Raw genomic sequence first — 21,023 nt, forward strand, 5'->3', positions numbered from 1 at the left:
CTAATTAGACATTAACTCATCAATGAGTTTCTTCTTCAAAGCTTCTTCATAATCCACAAGAGGTTCTTGTTTAGCAATGAGACTGTCCAGTAACTTCATCTTGGATAGCCTTTCTTTCACCTCTAAATCTTGCTTCTTGAGGCTCCACATTGTCTGAAACTGAGACAGCTCCTTCCCATCAACCATTGGCTTCTTAGACAGCCTTTCTTTGCTGCCTTTCTTTGCTGCCTTAACACCCGGGGGACGATTTGTTCCTTCATCATCAAGAGCAGAATCTTCTTCAGTTGCTTTATAGCTTGTTGAATCTGAACCATCCTCACACCTCCTCTTCTTGGAGCTTCCATCTTTTTTAGCAGTAGACAGGGCACACCACTTTTGGTCATTACGCAACTCTTTCCAAACATGCTCAAGAGTAAACCTTTTTTTATGGTTGGTGAAGACGATTTTGTGGGCTAGTTTGAGAACATCATTCTCATTTTGCCTACTGCTTCTCTCTCTGGCTGCAGCCTCATATGCTCCAGAAAACTTGCATACTAAGTCATTGATCTCCTGCCAACGATTCTTGCAGTGAGATGCCTCTCTCTTGTCACAGCCAGCAAGCTTTCGACTAGCAGAGAAGTACTCAGCTATTCTTTTCCAGAAAGCATTAGACCTTTGCTCATTCCCTATTATGGGATCTTTGCTCATGTTTAACCACGAGCTGATGAGCACCACATCGTCTGAAGGCGTCCACGTCCTTCTTTCTTTAGTCACTACTTGACTGTCTTCACAAAAGTTTGAATCCTCGGTGAAGGGAACTTAATATGAAGATTGTGATACGCTATCTGATACGTTACCAAAGACAATATTTTGTTGACTGCTAAGCAGTTCAACAAAGTTTGAAGGCTACGTGAATGGATTAAAATCCATTTCCGAAGTGAATGAGGTGAGAAATAACAGATAGGAATCTGTTGGAGATGGAAAAAAGGAAGGAGTTCTAAAGATGGAAGAGAGATATTATCGAGAATTCAATGGCAGAGTTTTAAAAATGGAAGAGAAATAACACATAGGAATCCATTCAAGACTCAAAACAACTAACAACAAACATATTCGAGTTGACATATATCTAACTTCTATTAATATTACCATTTCACAACCATAATCAAACACAAACCAAGTATTTTATTATTGACATTTCAATTCATTTTCAAAAACAAAGCAACTCATTCAACTACCTAACTCAACCACACGCAATCCTTTTCTCAATTCAACATCACTTCTATTAATTACGAACATCAATGCCAACTGACCAAAATATTAACTACCTAACTCAACCATAAAACTTTCAATGAACGATTAAAAGATGAAGACATTTACCTGTATTGCTCCAGTAAATGCAATCTTCTGCTTTGACGATTCTTCCTCATCTACTTTGATTTATGCAACTCAACAGACAAACACACAGGAAAAAAAACAAAAATGAGCAATAGATCAAGGAATCAAATTCATGACACTCGATTCAATTAAGACCAAAAGCTAAATAATATAATTGAACTCGTAAACAACTCAGACCAGAACCATTCATGACCCTCGATTCAGTTCAGTTACGGATCAATTGGTGTACATAACACACAGACACAAATCACATGATCATAAACAATCTATTCAAGTCAGACAAGAACGAAAATCAATTCAGTTGAGACCACACTCGTTAACACTTGCAATCAATATCATAAACGACCAACGAATAAAACACAAAGCTTTTTTAAAAACGTTCAATCAATATCAATAACAAACACAAGAAACAGAGACAAAGAACCATTCATGACAAACAGAAACAAAACAAATTCAGGAGACTCGATTCAATTCAGACCAGAAGCTAAATCATATAATAGAACTCTTAAACAATTAAGACAAGAACCATTCATGACACCCGATTCAGTTCATACTATCTCAATTCAATTTCATACCATCTCAACTCAATTATAAACGACCTACGAATATAACCAAAGCTTTTTATCAAACGTTCAATGCATTTGACAGATCAAATCATGTTGAAGTTTTACCTGTATTGCGGACGAGAATCACGGACGCTTCATTGTAGTCGTCTTGTTTGACGAACCTTCGTCTCTTGCTCCGTCCATCTGAAGAAACAAAGACAGAGACAAATCATGAGGCTGGAACGAACACAACAAACTAATAAAAATATCAAAGAACGACATACATAGCTTTACCTTTCTTTTGATTTCGTAGAGGAGAGCTCCGGCCCTGAGAGAGGTGTGAAGTGATACCTCATCACGGTGAGCCATCGAGAGAGAGATGGAGGATTTTCATCCTTGAGGAAATCGACACCGCGAGACGCCGAGAGATTCATCGCGGAGTCGTCGAGGAGAGAGACAGAGAGACGAGGAGAGATCATCGTCGATTTCGTCGAGGACGCGTTAAAGAGAGCGAGAGAGACGAAGACGCTTTCATCGTCGATTGATCACGGAGGCGTCGAGGAGAGCGAGAGAAACAAGGAGAGATCATCGTCGATTGATCACGGAGGCGTCGAGGGGATATCGGTTTCGTCAAGAGAGAGAAGACGACATCGGCGAAGTCGTAGAGAGAGAAACACAAGAGACTTGTGTTTCGTGAGAGAGAGAGAAAGGGACGCGGAGTGACGAGAGCACCACACGTGTTCAATAAGACGCGCTTCTTCAAAAGCTTAATTAAACACTGCTTCCTCTCTAATTACTTCATTTTCTTTTTTTTCTTTAATCCAAAAATCATTAAGCACCCCATTAAGCACCTGGGTCAATGGTGCTCTAATGTTCCGTGTGAAAATTATGTTATTCTTACTTATTTGATTTCTTATTTTTGGAAAAGCATTAAAAAAAACACATTCGTACATAAATAACTAGGTTGTAAAAAGTAATCCACATCTTCGATCTATTCTTTAAACAAATTCTTGATCCTTTTATCTTACTAGCAATTCACACGATCCAAAAGCTAGTCCATATTTACGGAGAACACAGCAAGTACTCATACAATTTTATTTTATATTTTAAATTTAAGGATAATGATTTTATATTTAAAATGTGAGGGTATATATATATATATATATATATATATATATACTTATAAATGTAAATATACTGTACCGGTATTCTAACATATGTTTATCACTATTTTCAGCCAGTTATTTTAAAAAGTTGGATATCTTCATATACAAAATAATATAATTTAACATATAGAAAAAATATAAATTTTCATTATATGTCTAATATGATTATTCAATTTATTTTAATAATATAAAATTAAACAAAAATAATAGATGATACATAAATTGTTATCAAATCTTTCTTATTCAAATTAATTAATTATCATATATATTTTAACCATATTAGGTAATTTCGTAATTTTTATTTAAAAAAAAAAAAATTATTTTTTTTTGTAGATTACAAATTAATTTTATGGTTAAACTAAAGGGATTAGTAATAAATATAATATATGTTTAGATGGACCAACATATCTATTAATTAAAAATTCTTAAAATTATTCTAATGATGACAATTGGCATATTTTACATATTGTAATGCTTCTCAGTTATTATATAATGGATATCTAACCTTATAAACAACTTTTCAAAGATCCTTTTTGATTTTGTGTTTGTTATCAGTGTATAAAAAGCATACCACTACTAGACTCATGAGCAGAGATCTAGATAGAGGTTATAGAAGAAAACATAAACAACATTTGTCTCCTTCCGGGTAGACATGCAAGCACTTACCTCTTCCTTCGTCTCTCGTTCCCTCGTCCCTACCACTCCTAGGCGACATCGAGTGCGACCACTGTCAGTAGCTCCCATGACCGTTTGCATTGACCAATCACGCAAGGAGAAAGTGGTTGTCATCATGGGATCTACCGGGACAGGAAAGTCACGCCTCTCAGTCGATCTTGCAACCCGTTTCTCCGCCGAGATCATCAACTCTGACAAAATGCAATTCTACAAGGGGTTGGAGATCACGACGAACCAAATCACTATCCCTGAGAAATGTGGAGTCCCTCACCATCTACTCGGTGAACTTCCTGTGGATGGCCCCGAACTAACTGCCTCGGAGTTCCGCTCTTTGGCGTCGGGGTCCATCTCTGACATGACCTCTCGTGGGAAGCTCCCTATAATAGCAGGGGGATCTAACTCCTACATTCATGCCCTCCTTGTTGAACATTTTGACCCTGAAACAAATCCATTCTCTAAACCGTTGATACCTATCGAGTTGAGGTATGATCTAAAGTATATGTCTTGACGTTCATATTTATATATAGTAGTTTGTCCAAAAAAGTTCAAAATGAATTCAAAATCTTAAAACGTATTAGACCATTGTTTATATTTGAACGTGAAATGTCAAACGCCAACGAAAGGAGAATCTTCTGTTTGCATGGAACGTCTTGGACTCTTGGTAATCATGTAGTTGTGGATACAAGAGATTGAACCTGTTCTGCTAACAAAGCAATTTGGCACTCTAAAGCCCCAAATAATTTAAAGATGAAGAAAACATGAATAAAGGAAATAATTTTTAAAAAAAGAAGAAGCAATGTGGCACTCTAAAGCAGCCACCNTGCCATTTTATAATAAATCTAATAGTACAAAATGTTTTATTTCTTCGAGTTTTAATTTATTTCACATGTATTTAACTTCATTCGTGCATCATCTATAATCATATATATATAGAACATTATTGTTATGTCTTGCTTTGATCAAAAGGTACGATTGCTGCTTCCTCTGGGTGGACGTCTCAGTCTCAGTCCTGTACCACTACCTCTCAAAACGTGTCGACCAAATGATGGAATCAGGGATGTTCGAGGAGCTCGCCGATTTCTACAACTCTAGAGACTCCCGGTCCACAACCCGAACCGGGATTCACAAGTCTATAGGAGTACCGGAGTTCGACCGGTACTTCGGAGTCTACCCGCCGGAGAAAAACGTCAAGGTGTGTGGGTGGGACCCAGCAAGAAAAGTTGCGTACGAGGAAGCAGTTCAGGAGATCAAAGAAAACACCTGGAGGCTTTCAAAGAAGCAGATAGATAGGATCATGAAGCTGAGAAGCAGTGGTTGGGAGATTCACAGGTTGGACGCTACGGCATCATTCAGGGCACAGTCGAGAGAGGTTTGGGACAAGAACGTTTTGGAGAAAAGCGTCAAGATAGTGAAACGCTTCGTGCTCGAAGACTAGGTGTTTCAATTTTTCTATCATTCTCCTCATATTATCAATAAATACAAATTTTACTATGTATCACTTCCTCTCTTTCAGTTTTGTTATATTTAAAAAAAAAAAATTTCCTCAAAAATAAGATGCTCTCACAACTAGATAAAAATTAATGCCATTAATTAATATATCCCTCAACTGAGTATCTTATACATATTAATTAATATATAATATAACGATTTAAATTTAAATATAAAAAAGATTTAACCAATTAAAGAAAGACACCTTTAGATGAATTTCTCACGTTTTCTTTCCGGTACATCTCCTATGTTTCCCTTTCTTGACAGTAAAAAAAAAAGACGGTTAATCCGTAGATATGGAGTTTTACCCTCGTGAGTTTAATTAATTCAGTTAATTTATAAACCCTACGGAAAAAATTAAATGCAAGTGGTGAAACTGCGGTGGAATCAGAGCCGTCCATCTAAAAAAAAACCACACATCCACGGCTTCGGTAAGAAACTGGGCCCCACGCATCGGCCATTTCCCAAAGACCCATAGATTCAGCCTTAAACCCCCTCGGAGCATCTGCATTGAAACTTTAAAGCAGAGATTCACACTTTTTCCAAAAAAAAAAATATTAAAATATTTTTTTTTTTGTGTGAACTTAGCTCCTGTAGATTCACTGGAATGAACCAGGTTCATCACTGTATCGTGGGCTCTACACTACATGGTAGTCCGCGATTGATCTGTTAAATTTTTTTTTTTTTATAAATCAAACGGAAAAATAAAAAAAATAATAAAAAATTAAAGTTACGAAACCCATTCAACGTTCATTGAGGCAGATGCCCTCAAATCCACAATCTCTCTCTCCACCCGCCTCCCTTTTTTAAGACCAAACTCTCTCTCCTCTCTCTCTCCGTGATAACCAGAGCTCAACGAGGTCTCTCTCTCTCTCTCTACGTGAAGAGATATTCAAGTACTTAAATCTAACTCGGAGACTCTATTCACGGAGTTATCAGATCGGATCTTTAGAAACAATACTTTTAAGATGCAGACGACCAACGGCTCAGATTCGTCGTTATCAACTCCCGGAGCCACGCCTCCTATCCAACAACCAACCCCTCCGCCGCCTCAGCAGTGGCAGCATCAGCAGCAGCATTGGATGACGACGGCGGCGGCTATGCAGTATCCAGGTGCGGCGGCCATGAACATGATGATGATGCAGCAGCAACAGATGATGATGTATCCTCACCAATACGTTCCTTACAATCAAGGTCCTTATCACCATCCTCACTTCCAATACGCACCGTATCACCAGCAGCAGCAACATCAACACAAGCCGCCACACGAGCGTGGATCTGGAGAAGACGTCAAGACTCTATGGGTTGGTGATCTTCTTCATTGGATGGACGAGACCTATCTCCATACCTGTTTTTCTCACACAGGCGAGGTAAAAGTGTTTTATGAATCTGTTCAGTGAATGTTTGTTACGTGGAAGTTTTGGTGAAAAATGATTTAGGACATGTTCTTGAGTTTCTTGTGTGTTTGAGTTTGATTTGTCTCTAGGTAAGGACTTTCTTTTTTTGGCAAAGTTCTCGTTTTGGATTAGATCCAATTATTATTGAATTTTGCCCTAGAGACAAATAGGGTAATGGAAGACAGCATTGCTCTGAAAAGGACAGAACACAATTTCAGATTTTCGGTAGGGTAGAAAAACGTACTGTTGTACATTGCCACTTTTAGATAAAAAAAACTTTTCTTGAAAAATAAATGCATGTAAAGAGACTAATTGGGCAAGATTTGTTTAATGCAGGACCAAATGCATGTTAAAGTCTGTTGAGCTGGTTTGTTTCTTGCTCATGTGTAGTTGTTTATCTTATATGTGGGTCTAGTGGTGGTTTTAGTTGTTATGCTTAAGTTGTCCTGGTATGGGGTTTAGTTGCCACCTTTTTTGTGTGCTTTTGGTTCTGAGGCTTTCTCCTTATGCCGGCAGTTTATGTATTAAACTTGTATTCAATTGTGGAATGAATTCTATCATATGAAAAAAAAAGAAGAAGACTAATTGGGTAAGATTTTCATTTTTAGTTTTCTTTTTTTAATGACGTGCAGGTTTCTTCTGTGAAAGTGATTCGTAACAAGCTAACATGTCAATCAGAAGGGTACGGTTTTGTTGAGTTTCTTACACGTGCCGCAGCTGAAGAGGTTCTTCAGACCTTCAGTGGTTCAGTAATGCCTAACTCAGAGCAGCTCTTTCGTCTAAACTGGGCATCTTTCAGTACTGGTGAGAAGAGAGCTGTTGAGAATGGTCCAGAGCTGTCGGTATTCGTTGGAGATTTGTCTCCGGACGTGACTGATGCTATGTTGCAAGAGTTGTTTGCTGAGAGATATCCATCTGTCAAAAGCGCCAAAGTTGTGATCGATTCCAACACCGGCCGGTCCAAAGGCTACGGTTTTGTTAGGTTTGGTGATGAAAGTGACAGGTCAAGGGCTTTGACTGAGATGAATGGAGCTTTGTGTTCCAACAGGCAAATGAGAGTTGGTATTGCGACTCCTAAAAGGGCTGTTGCTAATCATCAACAACATTCTTCACAAGGTAACATATATTCTTGACCTATAAGTAAGTCTTGATGCACTTGACAGAGCTTTTGAACTATAAAGTTTTATGTTTTGATTGGAATAGCTGTGATAGTGGCTGGTGGACATGGAGCAAATGGTTCTATGGCTAATGGTTCACAAGCTGATGGTGAATCAAACAACTCAACAGTGAGTTGCTATATATAGCCTTTCCCCTGCTTTTACTATGTAAGCTGTGTATTGCCTAGCTTCTACTCATTTTCTCTTATTTTCTAATGCAGATATTCGTTGGTGGCCTTGACCCTGACGTTACTGATGAAGACCTCAGACAACCTTTTACAGAGTTTGGTGAGGTTGTTTCAGTGAAGATCCCAGTAGGCAAAGGATGTGGATTTGTCCAGTTTGCTAACAGGTACGGTTCTTTACCTAAGACCGAACCAGCCAACCTGTAGGTGCTTAGTATATATATCAGATAATGTGTAATCTCATAGCAACTTGCTTACTTTTGGTTTTGACAGGAAAAGTGCTGATGATGCCATCCAGAGTTTGAACGGGACAGTCATTGGCAAGAACACTGTCAGGCTCTCATGGGGAAGAACCCCAAACAAGGTAAAACTTTTTACTTTGGAGTTGGTATTTTGATCAGGACAAACTTTGGTAATATGTTTTTTTTATATTTTATGTTGTGATATTAGAAACGTATATATGTATATAAGCTAAGTTAGTGGTTGACAATAATAGGCAATAGATCTTGGAATATATAGCACCTTCCCTAGTTTTCTCTTTTTGACTATAGAAGTGGGAATATCTAACACATGATCTCCAAACCCAACATGTCACTTCCCTTAACATGGTCACACATGTTTCATAAATCCAATAGATCTCTCTCCAATAATCTTAATGTGTTGTGTGGCAGTGGAGAGGAGACTCAGGGCAGCAATGGAATGGAGGATACTCACGAGGGCAAGGTTACAACAACGGAGGATATGCTAACCACCAGGACTCCAACACCTATCCTGCCGAGACTTGAAGAGAAGAGACTCAAGTGATCATGATCACAACACAATCAATCAATGCTAAACTTGTAGTAGAAAAGGAGAATTTTGTTAGATGGATTTGGTTTCGTTAGACTTATGTTGTTGTTTGGAGATTCAAAGATTTTGGTTACTACTGGTTTTGTCTTAGACAAATAGTTATGGTTGTGCTTGTTGGATCATGTTTGCTTTAAAACGTAAAACCGTCACCTTCTTACAACATCTCCATAAGCTTCCGTCTCTCTCTTCTTTTTTTCAGTACTTGTAGTTTCTTATTGTCCTAAGAGAGTCAAAGATGGAAGAATGGCGATGCTCTTGCACCTACTTCATCTTCAAGACTCTCTAGACCCATGTGAGAAACAGATGTTTCAAGTGTTTAGATATAAAACATTAGAGAAGAAAATGTTATAAACTATTAGGAGATCTAGAAGATCGACGTAATCCAATGGTCAATATTAGGATATACATTAATATATTAGAATAGAAAACTTATTATAATCTATTATATACTTTCCATATTAGTTTAGGAAATTAGTTGATTTATTTTCTATATAAATTATGCATCTTGTAACATTATTTTCATGAGAGTCTAATAATATTATTTCTAAACACCTTGTGGGATTTACTCTCATCAATTTGTCATGGTATCAGAGCAAGAACAAAACTAAAAACATAAAATACTTCTAAATTCTTTATTTTCGTGTTGCTTTGCAAAAATCGCAGAACAACAATGCTTCATTCAGAACTTCTTTATTCACGACTTGAAGAAGAAGATTTTCATTCAATCATAGTTTTGTTGTCTTTGCAAAATCGCAAATCAGCAAACCTATTCTCTATTCATTTGTTTCTCAATTTGAAGCAAAGAAAATTCATTCATCAACTTTCGTATGGTTATTAACTCACGAAAGATTCAGATTTCTTGACGGCAGTCTACCGGTAGCCGATTCATCCTACCGTGAAGATTGGACAGCAAATAATCATCTCATTGTAGGATGGATAAAACAAACAATCAAACCAAAAATCAGATCATCTATCTCAACTCGCGAAGTGGCAAAAAGAGTTATGGGACATTCATCAAGCTTCCACAAAATTAACAACCATCGTTGTTTCACAAGCCTTTGAGTTATTTTTACTACTATATTTTGAAGATTGTCCAATCTCATATGTATTACCACATATGAGCTTGAGGGAGGGTATTAGGAGATCTAGAAGATCGACATAATCCAATGGTCAATATTAGGATATAAATTAATATATTAGAATAGAAAACTTATTATTATCTATTATATACTATTCCATATTAGTATAGGAAATTAGTTGATTTATTCTCTATATAAACTATGCATCTTGTAACATTATTTTCATGAGAGTCTAATAATATTCTTCCTAAACACCTTTGTGTGATTTAATCTCATCAATTTGTCATAAACATTATCTCATTACAACTTTTTAAACCTGTCTGATATTTTCAGTACTCTTTTTCTTTACCAGAACTTTGATTTCCTTAGACACTATAAAATTGTTCTTGACATCCATTAGCTGTGGTATGTTCGTCCTCTTTCACCTCTGTTATAACCTCAAGTTACCACCTTCTTCACCGAGTTTTAGCTAAAGGTTGATGGGTAGTACACCGTGCAACAATTTGACAAAACCTAAGAAGCTCAGCTTCCCATCACTGTGCCTTATCCAATCATGTAGAATGGTGTGGACTGGGATTGATGATCCAACGCCGAGCTCCTACAAAAAATTTGTGAAGATCCCTTTAATTAGTACAAAAGAATATGAAAATAAAAAGTCTAAGCGACAGAAGACAAACTTAAAGCAAGTTCTTCAATGACAATAACTCGGTTACCCGCAGGAATTTTACTTCTCTTCTCACATCCTCTATAGATATTGCAGTTGTCATCTGCCAAACGGCAAAAACTAATGAGGCAGAGTCTATTATGAATTAAGCTAACACTCAATAACTTGATTGCAAGATAATACATAATTGCATAAGGACCATAGATATTGCACATAGTGTCTATGCTTCTGGTTTATCGACCAATTTAAAAACGTGTAGAACGTTTAACCAAAAAAAAAGTCAGCAAAACTTACATCTATTACCATTGAAAATCTTTGCCTTTTGACAAACATAGATAAAATATTAGAACGTTAAACCTAATATTCGAGTCAAATCACTAGTCAACTAAATAAAAATAAAGAATTGAAGTTTGAGAAATGATACATTGCAATCCTTGTGCTAAAAACTCATCATTATTCAAAAAAGATTAATCTCACAAAAATAAATCAAAAACGTACAGAACCTCTTTATCTCAAAGACAAAACCCTCCAAAAATAGGTATAAAGACAAATCTTTTTAAAAACTTAACCATGCCTCCGTAGTTCATACACTATAAGCTTCATCATACCATAGTCATGTCGTTGCTTCTATGAACCCATATCTCAAAAAACCAAGTCACATGTATTATTTGGCTAATTCTCTAAATGAATAATAAACCATAAACTCATTTTCAGAAACATATCAACCGGTTTAAGTCAACCATAGAGTAATTGTCAGATATAACATTATTGAACTTTTATTATTACATAAGAAAATATCACATATAAATTTTCCATGCTATAAATTCATTTTCAAACGATATTATTATTATGATTGTAAATGATAAACTTAAAAAGAATAAAGAGGAAGGGAAAAAGATGAATGGAAAATATAATTAGATTCATTCAATTTCTTTCTTATCAAAATTGTTATGAAATGTTTTTCTTTGTATTTTGTTTAGTTTTATTATTCCATTCCATTTAAATTAAATGATATACTTATGTATGAAATTAATGGCATTGATCATCACTCAATGTCATTTCATTTCCAAAAATGAGTAATCAAGTTACCGTATATGTAATCATATGTGATTATTTTCACCTTTTTAAGAGTAGTAATTGTCAAATCTATCAACAAAATAGCTTAGTGAATGTGCCCAAATTATCCACAACAAAAACAAGCGGTTGAAAATATTTGTTTTGTGCTGAAAATATGAAATTTTTGTTTTCTTAGAAAATGTATTTAAAAATTGTCATGTTAATCACTATTATTTACGGATCAACTTATAGCAATTTTTTTCTTCTCAATCTCGTTAGTTAGACTATTATACACACAGTCAAACCAACAAGCACATGCAACATATGTTTTCAGGCAAATCAGAGAAAGCTAAGATAAACGAGCCCAAGGGGATTGCTCTGAAGCTTCCGAAGCCTCTTCCTAAGCTCAAGGTTCCTAAGCTTCCAAAGGTTCCTAAACTTAAGGTTCCTAAGGCTCCTCCGATGCCAACATGATTTTTGCAGATACCTTAAAGGTAGTATCTCGAGAACATTGCTATTGAATATGATTTTTTCAGATACCTTCTTCCAATTATTGAATTTTTTCAGCATCAAGCCCTTTTGTTCTTGTTCATGTCTCTGTTTATTTTTCTCTTGAGTAAGATATGCATTTTATAGCTCAAAGATATCAACGTTTCATTTGTTTGATTTTTTCGGAACCTAAGGTGAAGGAGCCTAAGGTCAAGGCTCCTGACGGACCGCCAGTTGGGTCACCTGACTGGCCGCCAGTTAGGTCTCCTGATGGACCACCTTTTGGGCTGTCTGATCATTGTCATTGCAGGTTTGAGTGCCATTTTGTTGATCTGCCACTCAAATATATAATTTTATGATCTTTTTTTGTCAACAATTTTATGATCTTATTTTAAAAACAGTAACTCAAAAACTTATATTTCATAATAAATTATAGATAAAGTACATAGATTTATTTTAAAGAATTAGATATAAATAAATTAGATAACTGATTTGGTTTGTGTTCATAAAACAATATTTTCTTTAGAAAAGTAATTTTTCTAAATTTTAGAGAATCTATTTGTTAAAAATTTGAATTGGTAATAAAGTGATTTTTACAGAAACAAAAACTAAAGTCTAAATCTAGATTGAATAAAACTATTTTTTGAAAAATAAAACCAAAACCATTTTAAAAACTACAGACAATCAATACCTTAAACTTCAAGATAGAAACAACTTACTACAGTAAAAATTCTATGCATTAGTAATGTTGGAACTATAGTATTTTATTAATTTACAGAGTTATTAATTAATAAAGATTTTTTTAGATTTTCTTATTTGATTTTAACATATATACACTGATTAAAAATTTTAAATGTGACTTTCATATGGCTTTTCTTATATGATCTGGTGTATATAAAATATGTTTCATAGAATTTAAATGTAGTTTTAGATATAATTTTTGAATGGGACGGTCATTGGCAAGAACTAGGGCTGGGCAAAAAAACCAGATCCGAAGAACCGAACTGAATCCGATCCGAAAAAGTAGTATCGAACCCGAACCGAAATTAATTAAATATCCGAACGGGTTCAAAATTTTGGTATCTAAAGAACCGAAACCGAACCCGACCCGAACCGAAGTATCTCGGGTACCCGAATATAACCGAAATAGATTTATATACCTAAATATATTAGTTATTTTTAGATTTAATATATATTAAAAACATCCAAAATATATAAGATACTTTTAAGTTGTCTAAAATACTTGAAAATATACATAAATAGTCAAAAGTAAATGTCTAAAATAGTTAAAATTTATTCAAAACACCAAAATACTTGAAATATCTATTGATTTGCTATCCAAATATTCAAATCAAACCAATTTATATGTTAATTTTAGGTATTTTGACATATATTATACAAATTTATATGTAATATATTATTTTGTTTTATAGATTTTGAGAAATTTTAAGCATATAATGAATATTAAAAATTTAAAAAATAATTTAAATGGGTTATCCGAACCCGAGCCGAAATTTAGAAATATCCGAATGGGGCTAAAATCTTTAAACCCGAAACCGAATGGATACCGAACGCCCACCCGAACACTGTCAGACTATCTTGGGGTAGAACTCCAAACAAGCAGGTAAAAGTTTTTACTTTTGGTGTTGGTGGTGCATTCTATCTGCAGTCTATATTTAGTATGTTTGATTAGGTTAAACTTTGGTAATAGCGTTTTTTCTAATCCATGTTGTGATATTAGAAACGTATAAAGTTAGTGGTTGACAATAAATAATAGGCAATAGATGTTGGAATATATAGCACCTTCCCTCGTTTTTTAGTTTTTGACTATACAAGTTGGAATATCTAACACATGATCTCCAAGCCCAACTTGTCACTCCCCTTAGTATGGTCACACATGTTTGATAAATGCAATAGATCTCTCTCCAAAAGTCTTAATGTGTTGTTGTCTACTTTTTGTGTCAGCGGAGAGGAGACTCAGGGCAGCAGTGGAATGGAGGATACTCACGAGGATATGCTAAACACCATAACTCCAACACTTCTTATAACACCTCCATAAGCTTCTGTCTCTATCTCTTCTTTCTTCAGTACTTGCAAGTTCCTTCTTCTCCCGAGAGAGTCAAAGATGGAAGGATGCTCTTGCACCTGCTTTCATTTCCAAACATCTAGACCTATATGAGACCATACATTGTTGGAGAGTGGTGTTACCCTCTTCTCTCTTTCCTCATGATACCCTTTTCCCCCAAATGGATCTGGCTTGCTGCCGGGAATCTATTCAACGGAATGCTGATGAAAGGGAGGTCAGTGGTTTTGGAAGCCATTGGGTTGCTCAAGGCTCGTGGAAGATTCTTCACAGTTTGAATGTTGGAATACACCATGCTCCCCACACTATAGGGGACTTTTTTTTGATAAAAAACTATTGGGGATTGTTGTGTGTTGCATTGCATAATCCATGTCTAATCGCTATAGAACCGGCCCCAGATATATGCAAGGATCAGGTGTTTCAAGTGTTTAGATATAAAACATTAGAGAAGAAAGTGTTTGGTCTTAAACATCATCCCATTACAACTTTTCAGGCATGTCTGATATTTTGGAACTTTAGATTTCCCTATTTTGACACTATAAAATTGTTCTTGACATCCATTAGCTGTGGTATGTTCGTCCTCTTTCACCTCTGTTACCTTCTTCACCGAGTTTTAGCTAAAGGCTGTCGACTAGATACACCGTGCAACAATTTGACAAAACCTAAGAAGCTCAGCTTCCCATCACTGTGCCTTATCCAATCATGTAGAATGGTGTGGACTGGGATTGATGATCCAACGCCGAGCTCCTACAAAACATTTGTGATGATCCCTTTTAATTAGTACAAAAGAATGTGAAAATAAAAAGTCTTTAAGTGAAAGAAGACAAAACTTACAGAAGCAAGTTCTTCAATGACAATAACTCTGTTTCCATTCATCTCAAAAAGCTCATAAGCATGGCGAACGCTCTGCTCCCAACAATCAAGAGACTCATGCTGATGAACACTAATGGAAGCTGCACAAAACTCTTCAAAATCCATTCCTTTGTACTGTAGTCCATTTAACTGTTCATAGTTCCCAACACCAAATCTTTTGTTAAAACCATACAGCAAACAAACGAGAACAAAAGACAACAGGAGAATCAATACCAATGCAAGAAAGTCTGGGATGCGTGACTCTTTCATTGCTTCTGTTGCATTCGTAGCAAGTGCCTGTCCAACAAAGAAAATCGAAGCTAGCTTTTGAGCTGTTTGTTCTCTAACCATAGACAGAGAGATATAGAAGTAAGGCACATACCGTTCTGATGTTATCCAAAGTGATGAGACCATTTTTGTTGGGTGCTAAGATTGCAAACTGTGCTTTCAGATAAAGAAGCTCATCTGTAATTAATGTCTTGGACAGAGCCTGGAGAGAGTATAAGAGTTAGGATCAACACTAACAGTGTGGAACAAAGGTTGCAAGAAAAAAATGTACCATCAAAGCAGCTTTGCGCAGAGAAGAAGACTTCAAGTATGCTTTGATCTGCCTGAAGATGAGAATATCAAATGGGATATTCATCTTCTTACTACCAGAGATCCAAGGATGCACTGTAAATGAAAAAGAAGTCTTAAGTTAAATTGATTTGTATTCAAAGATTGTGGAGAGTTTTAGAGTTACTGACTCAAAGCTTGAGAAGCTGTCATTCTTTTCCGAGGGTCTTTGTACAACAGCCGCTTAACAAAATCTTTTGCTTCCAAGGACAATGAAGGCCAAGGAGGCTCATCAAAACTAGGATCAGCTTTAAGAACTGCTCTGAAGATTCCTGATTCAGTTCTTGCCCAAAAGGGACGGCTTCCACATAGGAGAATGTAAGCTATTACTCCTATGCTCCATACATCTGCTTCCGTGGTGTAAGATCTGTGTAGAACCTCAGGGGCTACGTAGTATGCACTACCGACTATATCGTTTAGTCTTTCGTCTGGTCTGACAAAGTCTGATAAACCAAAGTCTATGACTTTTAACTGAGAGTTCTCCTCCTTGGAAATGTACAAGAAGTTCTGGTACATGAATGAAAAGTATTTCAGATTGGTGTTAAAATAGGGAGAAGTTTTAAACTAAGGACGAGAAATGAGGTTCACCTCTGGTTTAAGATCTCGATGAACAACTCCTTGGAGATGACAGAAAGCTACAACGTTAAGGATCTGTATAAGCACTGCTTTTGCATCATCTTCAGAGTATTTTCCTCCCCTAAAAGAGAATATATTAATAGTTAGTCAGGCAATGGAGCATCTCTAAGTTTAAACAAATATTTTTTTGATAGCAGACCTTGTTAGTATTCTGTCAAGGAGCTCACCACCTCCACATAACCTGAAAGTTCGAAGTAAATGTTTATTCACAGCTGAACATTTTTTGAAGTAAAACCAAGTTCTGAAAATATATATAATAATCTAGTTGATTCAAACATTGTATGTAGTGTGCTAAGCACGGTGTTCTTACTCCATAACGATGTAGACGTTGGCATTGTCCTCGAACGCATCATAGAATTGAACCAGATTGTTATGTCCTGACAACGCCCGGAGGATTTTAACTTCTCTTCTCACATCCTCTACAGATATTGCAGTTGTCATCTGCCAAACCATAAACTAATGAGCAACAGTCTGTTATGAATTTAAGCTAACAGTTAAATAACTTGACTGCATAGATATTTCATTTCCTTAATAACATAAGCAGAGCACAAAATGTTTATGCTTCTAGTTTATTGACCAATTTTAAAGCGTGTAGAACTTTTCACCCACAAAAGAAGTCAGCAAAACTTACATCTGTTACCATTGAAAATCTTGGCCTTTGACAAACATATATGAAATATTGAAACGTTAAACCTCATATGTATTCATTCATACATACTCGAGTTTATATTAATTTCTAAGCATAAAAGTCCCCACACGCCATATATTTTTCCAAAGAGATGGCTCAAACAAGAGGGCAGGTAAGTTGATAGAGAAGAAAATAAACATCAAGAGAACCTATCAATGGTTTCTTTCTTCTTCTAAGTCTCTTCTACCACCAAGCATCACGACTAGAGCATGAAAACTTAAAGCCAATTGAAGCATAAGCTCAAGATTAGTAAAGAGTAGTAACATTGACCTTAGATTTAGGGATGACTTTAACAGCAACCTCATGATCCTTGAACTCTCCTTTCTTGAACTTAGCAGAGCAAGTGTACCCAAAATGCCCTCTCCCAATCTCTTCCCCTAGCTCCATCCTACTCTGAAAATCCTTGGCGAATCCGAATCTCTTGTCCAGCCCCACCTCCTCCTCTCGCTGCCTCGCCGCCGGTGGAGCACCCTCCTTCTTCTCCTTCCTCCGCCGCAGAACATCCCGTATGTGTTTCGCCGGAGAAGGAGGGTGGAAAGCACGCGCGAGCTGACGGAGCGGAGTGCCGGTGACGCTCTTGCTCTCTCCTCCGCCGTCGCGGTGGCTCTTGTTGCGGCGGTGCCTGGCGGGGCTTGGAGTGTAGAAGGGGAAGAAAGGAGAAGCCTTTACGGCGGTTGAGGTGCGAGCAGGGGTAGAATCGTCATTTTGTGGAAGGGAGTCTTTGGGTGCGTAAGGATTAGGTTTCACGGAGGTGGAGGAGGGCTTGGAGGTACAACCTCCCATACTCTTCTTCTTCTTCTCCGGTTACAGCACAATTAAAAAATCAAAATTTATATTTTGAAAAATAAATCAAAAAGACAGATGAAGGATTCGGACACTGGACTTTATGAGAATCACAGCAATGACATTGAAGGTCTGGTTTTTAGAGAGAGAAGGGAAGTGAGCTGTAGAGGAGAGAGAAGCCACATGGCAGGATCTGCGGTGTGTGTGTTTAAAATTGGGTTTTGTTCTGATGAAGGTAGATGTGGGATTGGTTGAAATTAGTTGCTTTTTGCCACGTCTTTCTATTTTGTTTTTTACACATATGTATTTTTTCGTTAATTCTTTTCTAAGCAATATATAGTTGTTTTACTTTATGTATTTTTTAATCAGTATCATTTGTCTTTTTTTTTTTTTGTGGGGACTAATATATTTTTTCTTTTGTAGTTTTCATACGTATTTGAGGAATATAAAACCAATAGAAGTTTAACATAACTTGGTGACTTGTGAAAATCTCAATTTATGGAAAAAAATATCTTACAGAAATGATTAGATTACAAAAAACGGTATTTCATTCTAATAATAAATATTCCATCCGTTCCCGAAAAAAAGATTTTTTATAATATTCATGCATATTAAAAATATAATATATATTTACAATTAAATTCATTATTTATTTCTGTGACAAAAAAAAAATTCATTATTTATTTTATTATACATTTTCCAATAAATATCAACCAATAGTATTTAACCAATTCAAATATTTTCAATTAATGTTTCTTAGAAGTATACAACTTTTTAACATTAACTATTAAAAAGTACCTTAAATTTTTTAGAAAAATTATCATTTTGAAACAAAAAATAAATCTAAAAAATTTTACTTTCGGGAACGGAGGGAGTACTACAACTTAAGATGAGATTAATATATTTGTAAATATTGTTTATAATTATTTAGTAAGAACAAATTAGCTAATTTATTAATCCATATATTTATTTTTTAAATAAAATATAATCTATATTAGAATTACATTATGTGCATATTGTCTTCTATAAATTTGAGTTGTTGAACTGTATTTCTTAAGAAACAACCCAAAAACGAAATAGTAAACTCATAAACGACGACATCTCAGTCAATTTAAATTACTACAAGTACATGCGTTTGTGTATCTGTAAATAAATAGTTTTATTTATTCTTTGAGCATGGAAACAAAAAGTGGTCCATTCTAACACAGTTTTACAATTGGAACAACTGCATGTCATCGGTGGTGGTAATAATTTTGTAATTTTGTAGAGGTTTTACTTAAATTATCTATCAACCATGAACATGGTCGTGCCTGACTTTTTTGGGCCCCCAAGCACAAAATATATTTTTGGTCCTTCAATTATTTATCATAGAAAAAAATAAAAAATTATGGAACAAACAATTGAACCCCAAACCTTTTGTAGGAAAGAATTGGACAAAGACCATTAGAACTAACCACACTTTGTAAAAAAAATTGGCCCTTAAAATAGTTATACACATCAGGGCCCCAAACATGTGCTTGATCAGCCTATAGTCAGGCACGGCCCTGACCATGAACCATTTTATTTTAAAAAATATGAATCATATATATATGCATGGAAATGCATATGTAGTAGCTTTTTTCATATGTACAGTTGTTGTTTACTCTATTTTCTCTAGTAGAAACTAAATGGTTAGCGAAGAAGCTAAATTGGAATCTTTTACTAATTAACGGCAGTCAGCCAACTTCTCCCTCGAAATCAGAATTACGTTACATATATCAATCGATTTTTAATACGTATCTACTTGTTCTTGAGACATGATATCTGTAATCCAACAACTTCGTTGTATCTGGACAGGATGGATATCAATTTTTAATATGTTTAATTGATCGCATCATCTTCAAGAAAAATAATTGGTTCACATCTCTAGACTTTATTCTCACTAACTCTTTGATTTGATGATCACTCTAACAATATTTTACAAGATCGGAGAAGTTACCTAATTGTTATTTTCTTTCTCCCAATTAGTACATCTTCTATATATTAAAAGGAAATCATTACAACATTTTAGATATAACACGTATTATCACTAGAATACTTTTTAAAATTTTTAGAGAAATATATTAGTCCACTAAATATATATTATATAATTCTCATTAAACTAACCATTAAATTAATTAACAATTATTATTTTTCTTTTTTTCTTTAAATAAAAGCTACGAAATTACCAAAAATAAATGAAATATATATTTGACAATGAATTATTTTAATAATAAAGATTTGATAACAATTTACATTTTTCTATTCTTTTTAATGTTATATTATTAAAATAAATCAAACAATCATAGTAACCATATAATAAAAATTTATATTTTTCGTATATGTTATATTTTGAATTTTAAAACGACTATAAATTATGAAAACTGTTAAAAGTCTCATATAAAAAAATTTATGATCTATAGTTGAATTTTTTTTGTTATAATAAAGTACAAATGATCAAAAAATCATTTGAGTAAAAATCACATTTAATTGATATTCAGATTAATATATATATATATATATATATATATATATAGCTTATGACATGATATAAATATGGTTGAAAATGAAAAGTTAGTATTCAACTATTATTAGAATATATATTTTATTCCGCGCGGATAATCACATAGTAATCTTATTATAGACCAAGTTGGTCGTTTGATTTTTGATCATTCATCTATTCATATATTCAAAACATTAAAAATTGGGACAGCATGCCATGATTAATGATTAGTTTTCTACTACTAATATTCGAGTCACATAACTAGTACAAGTGAATAAAAAAAAAAGCTGAAGTTTGAGAATGATACATTACAATCCCAATTAATCTCTCAAAAACAAATCAAAACATACACTACAAGAAAACACAAATTTAACGACGGCCAAAATCGTCGTTATTTCCTCGGAAAAGAAGGCTTACGAGGAAATGGCGATGAAAGGCGTTTCGTCGTTATATGATTGTCGTAAGAGAAGATTCGTCGTCATTTCCTCGTTAATTAGCGAGGTTATATTTTCCTCGTAAAGAAGAATTAAGTTTTCGTCGTAAAGACCACGTGGGGTTTCCACGTAACGCGGTCGTTGTGCTTCCTCGTAAGAAACTCGTAAATGATTCGTCGTAAAAGACCCGCAAAAACCTCTAAATAAATTCGTCGTAATAAAAACGTAAGGAACACGAAAACAATTCGTCGTAATAGAATCGTAACTAAATCCACGTAAAATCCTCG

At 35.0% G+C, this 21,023-nt stretch overlaps 4 protein-coding genes across 4 annotated transcripts; 2 read left to right on the forward strand and 2 right to left on the reverse strand.

Annotated features, from left to right (window-relative positions):
- On the reverse strand, nt 1-687 carry LOC106338260 (glutathione S-transferase T3-like). Its single transcript, XM_013777283.1, has one exon. The coding sequence runs from the start codon at nt 685-687 to the stop codon at nt 1-3; it is 687 nt and encodes a 228-aa protein (XP_013632737.1).
- Nucleotides 688-3,704: 3,017 nt separating this feature from the next.
- On the forward strand, nt 3,705-5,234 carry LOC106299932 (adenylate isopentenyltransferase 8, chloroplastic). The gene is made up of 2 exons (XM_013735955.1): nt 3,705-4,243; nt 4,727-5,234. Exons 1-2 carry the CDS (start codon nt 3,738-3,740, stop codon nt 5,193-5,195), a joined length of 975 nt encoding a protein of 324 aa, XP_013591409.1. The 5' UTR covers nt 3,705-3,737; the 3' UTR covers nt 5,196-5,234.
- A 780-nt stretch (nt 5,235-6,014) lies between these two features.
- On the forward strand, nt 6,015-8,998 carry LOC106315287 (polyadenylate-binding protein RBP47B-like). The gene is made up of 6 exons (XM_013753030.1): nt 6,015-6,618; nt 7,278-7,761; nt 7,849-7,931; nt 8,024-8,154; nt 8,261-8,351; nt 8,659-8,998. Exons 1-6 carry the CDS (start codon nt 6,217-6,219, stop codon nt 8,770-8,772), a joined length of 1,305 nt encoding a protein of 434 aa, XP_013608484.1. The 5' UTR covers nt 6,015-6,216; the 3' UTR covers nt 8,773-8,998.
- Nucleotides 8,999-14,623: 5,625 nt separating this feature from the next.
- LOC106315281 (CDPK-related kinase 2-like) lies at nt 14,624-18,009 on the reverse strand. The gene is made up of 10 exons (XM_013753025.1): nt 17,269-18,009; nt 16,621-16,751; nt 16,450-16,491; nt 16,263-16,371; nt 15,806-16,181; nt 15,619-15,731; nt 15,442-15,549; nt 15,294-15,356; nt 15,042-15,209; nt 14,624-14,954 (listed from the first exon to the last, which is right to left on the reverse strand). The coding sequence occupies exons 1-10, from the start codon at nt 17,779-17,781 to the stop codon at nt 14,811-14,813; spliced, it is 1,767 nt and encodes a 588-aa protein (XP_013608479.1). The 5' UTR covers nt 17,782-18,009; the 3' UTR covers nt 14,624-14,810.
- Nucleotides 18,010-21,023: the final 3,014 nt, after the last annotated feature.

Source organism: Brassica oleracea, chromosome C1 (genome assembly GCF_000695525.1).
Source record: "Brassica oleracea var. oleracea cultivar TO1000 chromosome C1, BOL, whole genome shotgun sequence".
NCBI classification, from domain to species: Eukaryota; Viridiplantae; Streptophyta; class Magnoliopsida; order Brassicales; family Brassicaceae; genus Brassica; species Brassica oleracea.

Bases quoted from the DNA above. Each gene is read 5' to 3' on its own strand.
- LOC106338260 (XM_013777283.1), bottom strand. From the start codon at position 687: ATGAGCAAAGATCCCATAATAGGGAATGAGCAAAGGTCTAATGCTTTC.
- LOC106299932 (XM_013735955.1), top strand. From the start codon at position 3,738: ATGCAAGCACTTACCTCTTCCTTCGTCTCTCGTTCCCTCGTCCCTACC. The intron at 4,244-4,726 runs GTATGATCTAAA...TTTGATCAAAAG, and splicing joins TTGATACCTATCGAGTTGAG to GTACGATTGCTGCTTCCTCT.
- LOC106315287 (XM_013753030.1), top strand. From the start codon at position 6,217: ATGCAGACGACCAACGGCTCAGATTCGTCGTTATCAACTCCCGGAGCC. The intron at 6,619-7,277 runs GTAAAAGTGTTT...AATGACGTGCAG, and splicing joins GTTTTTCTCACACAGGCGAG to GTTTCTTCTGTGAAAGTGAT. The intron at 8,155-8,260 runs GTACGGTTCTTT...TGGTTTTGACAG, and splicing joins TTTGTCCAGTTTGCTAACAG to GAAAAGTGCTGATGATGCCA.
- LOC106315281 (XM_013753025.1), bottom strand. From the start codon at position 17,781: ATGGGAGGTTGTACCTCCAAGCCCTCCTCCACCTCCGTGAAACCTAAT. The intron at 15,550-15,618 runs GTACATTTTTTT...TACTCTCTCCAG, and splicing joins TGCGCAAAGCTGCTTTGATG to GCTCTGTCCAAGACATTAAT. The intron at 14,955-15,041 runs GTAAGTTTTGTC...AATGTTTTGTAG, and splicing joins TCATTGAAGAACTTGCTTCT to GAGCTCGGCGTTGGATCATC.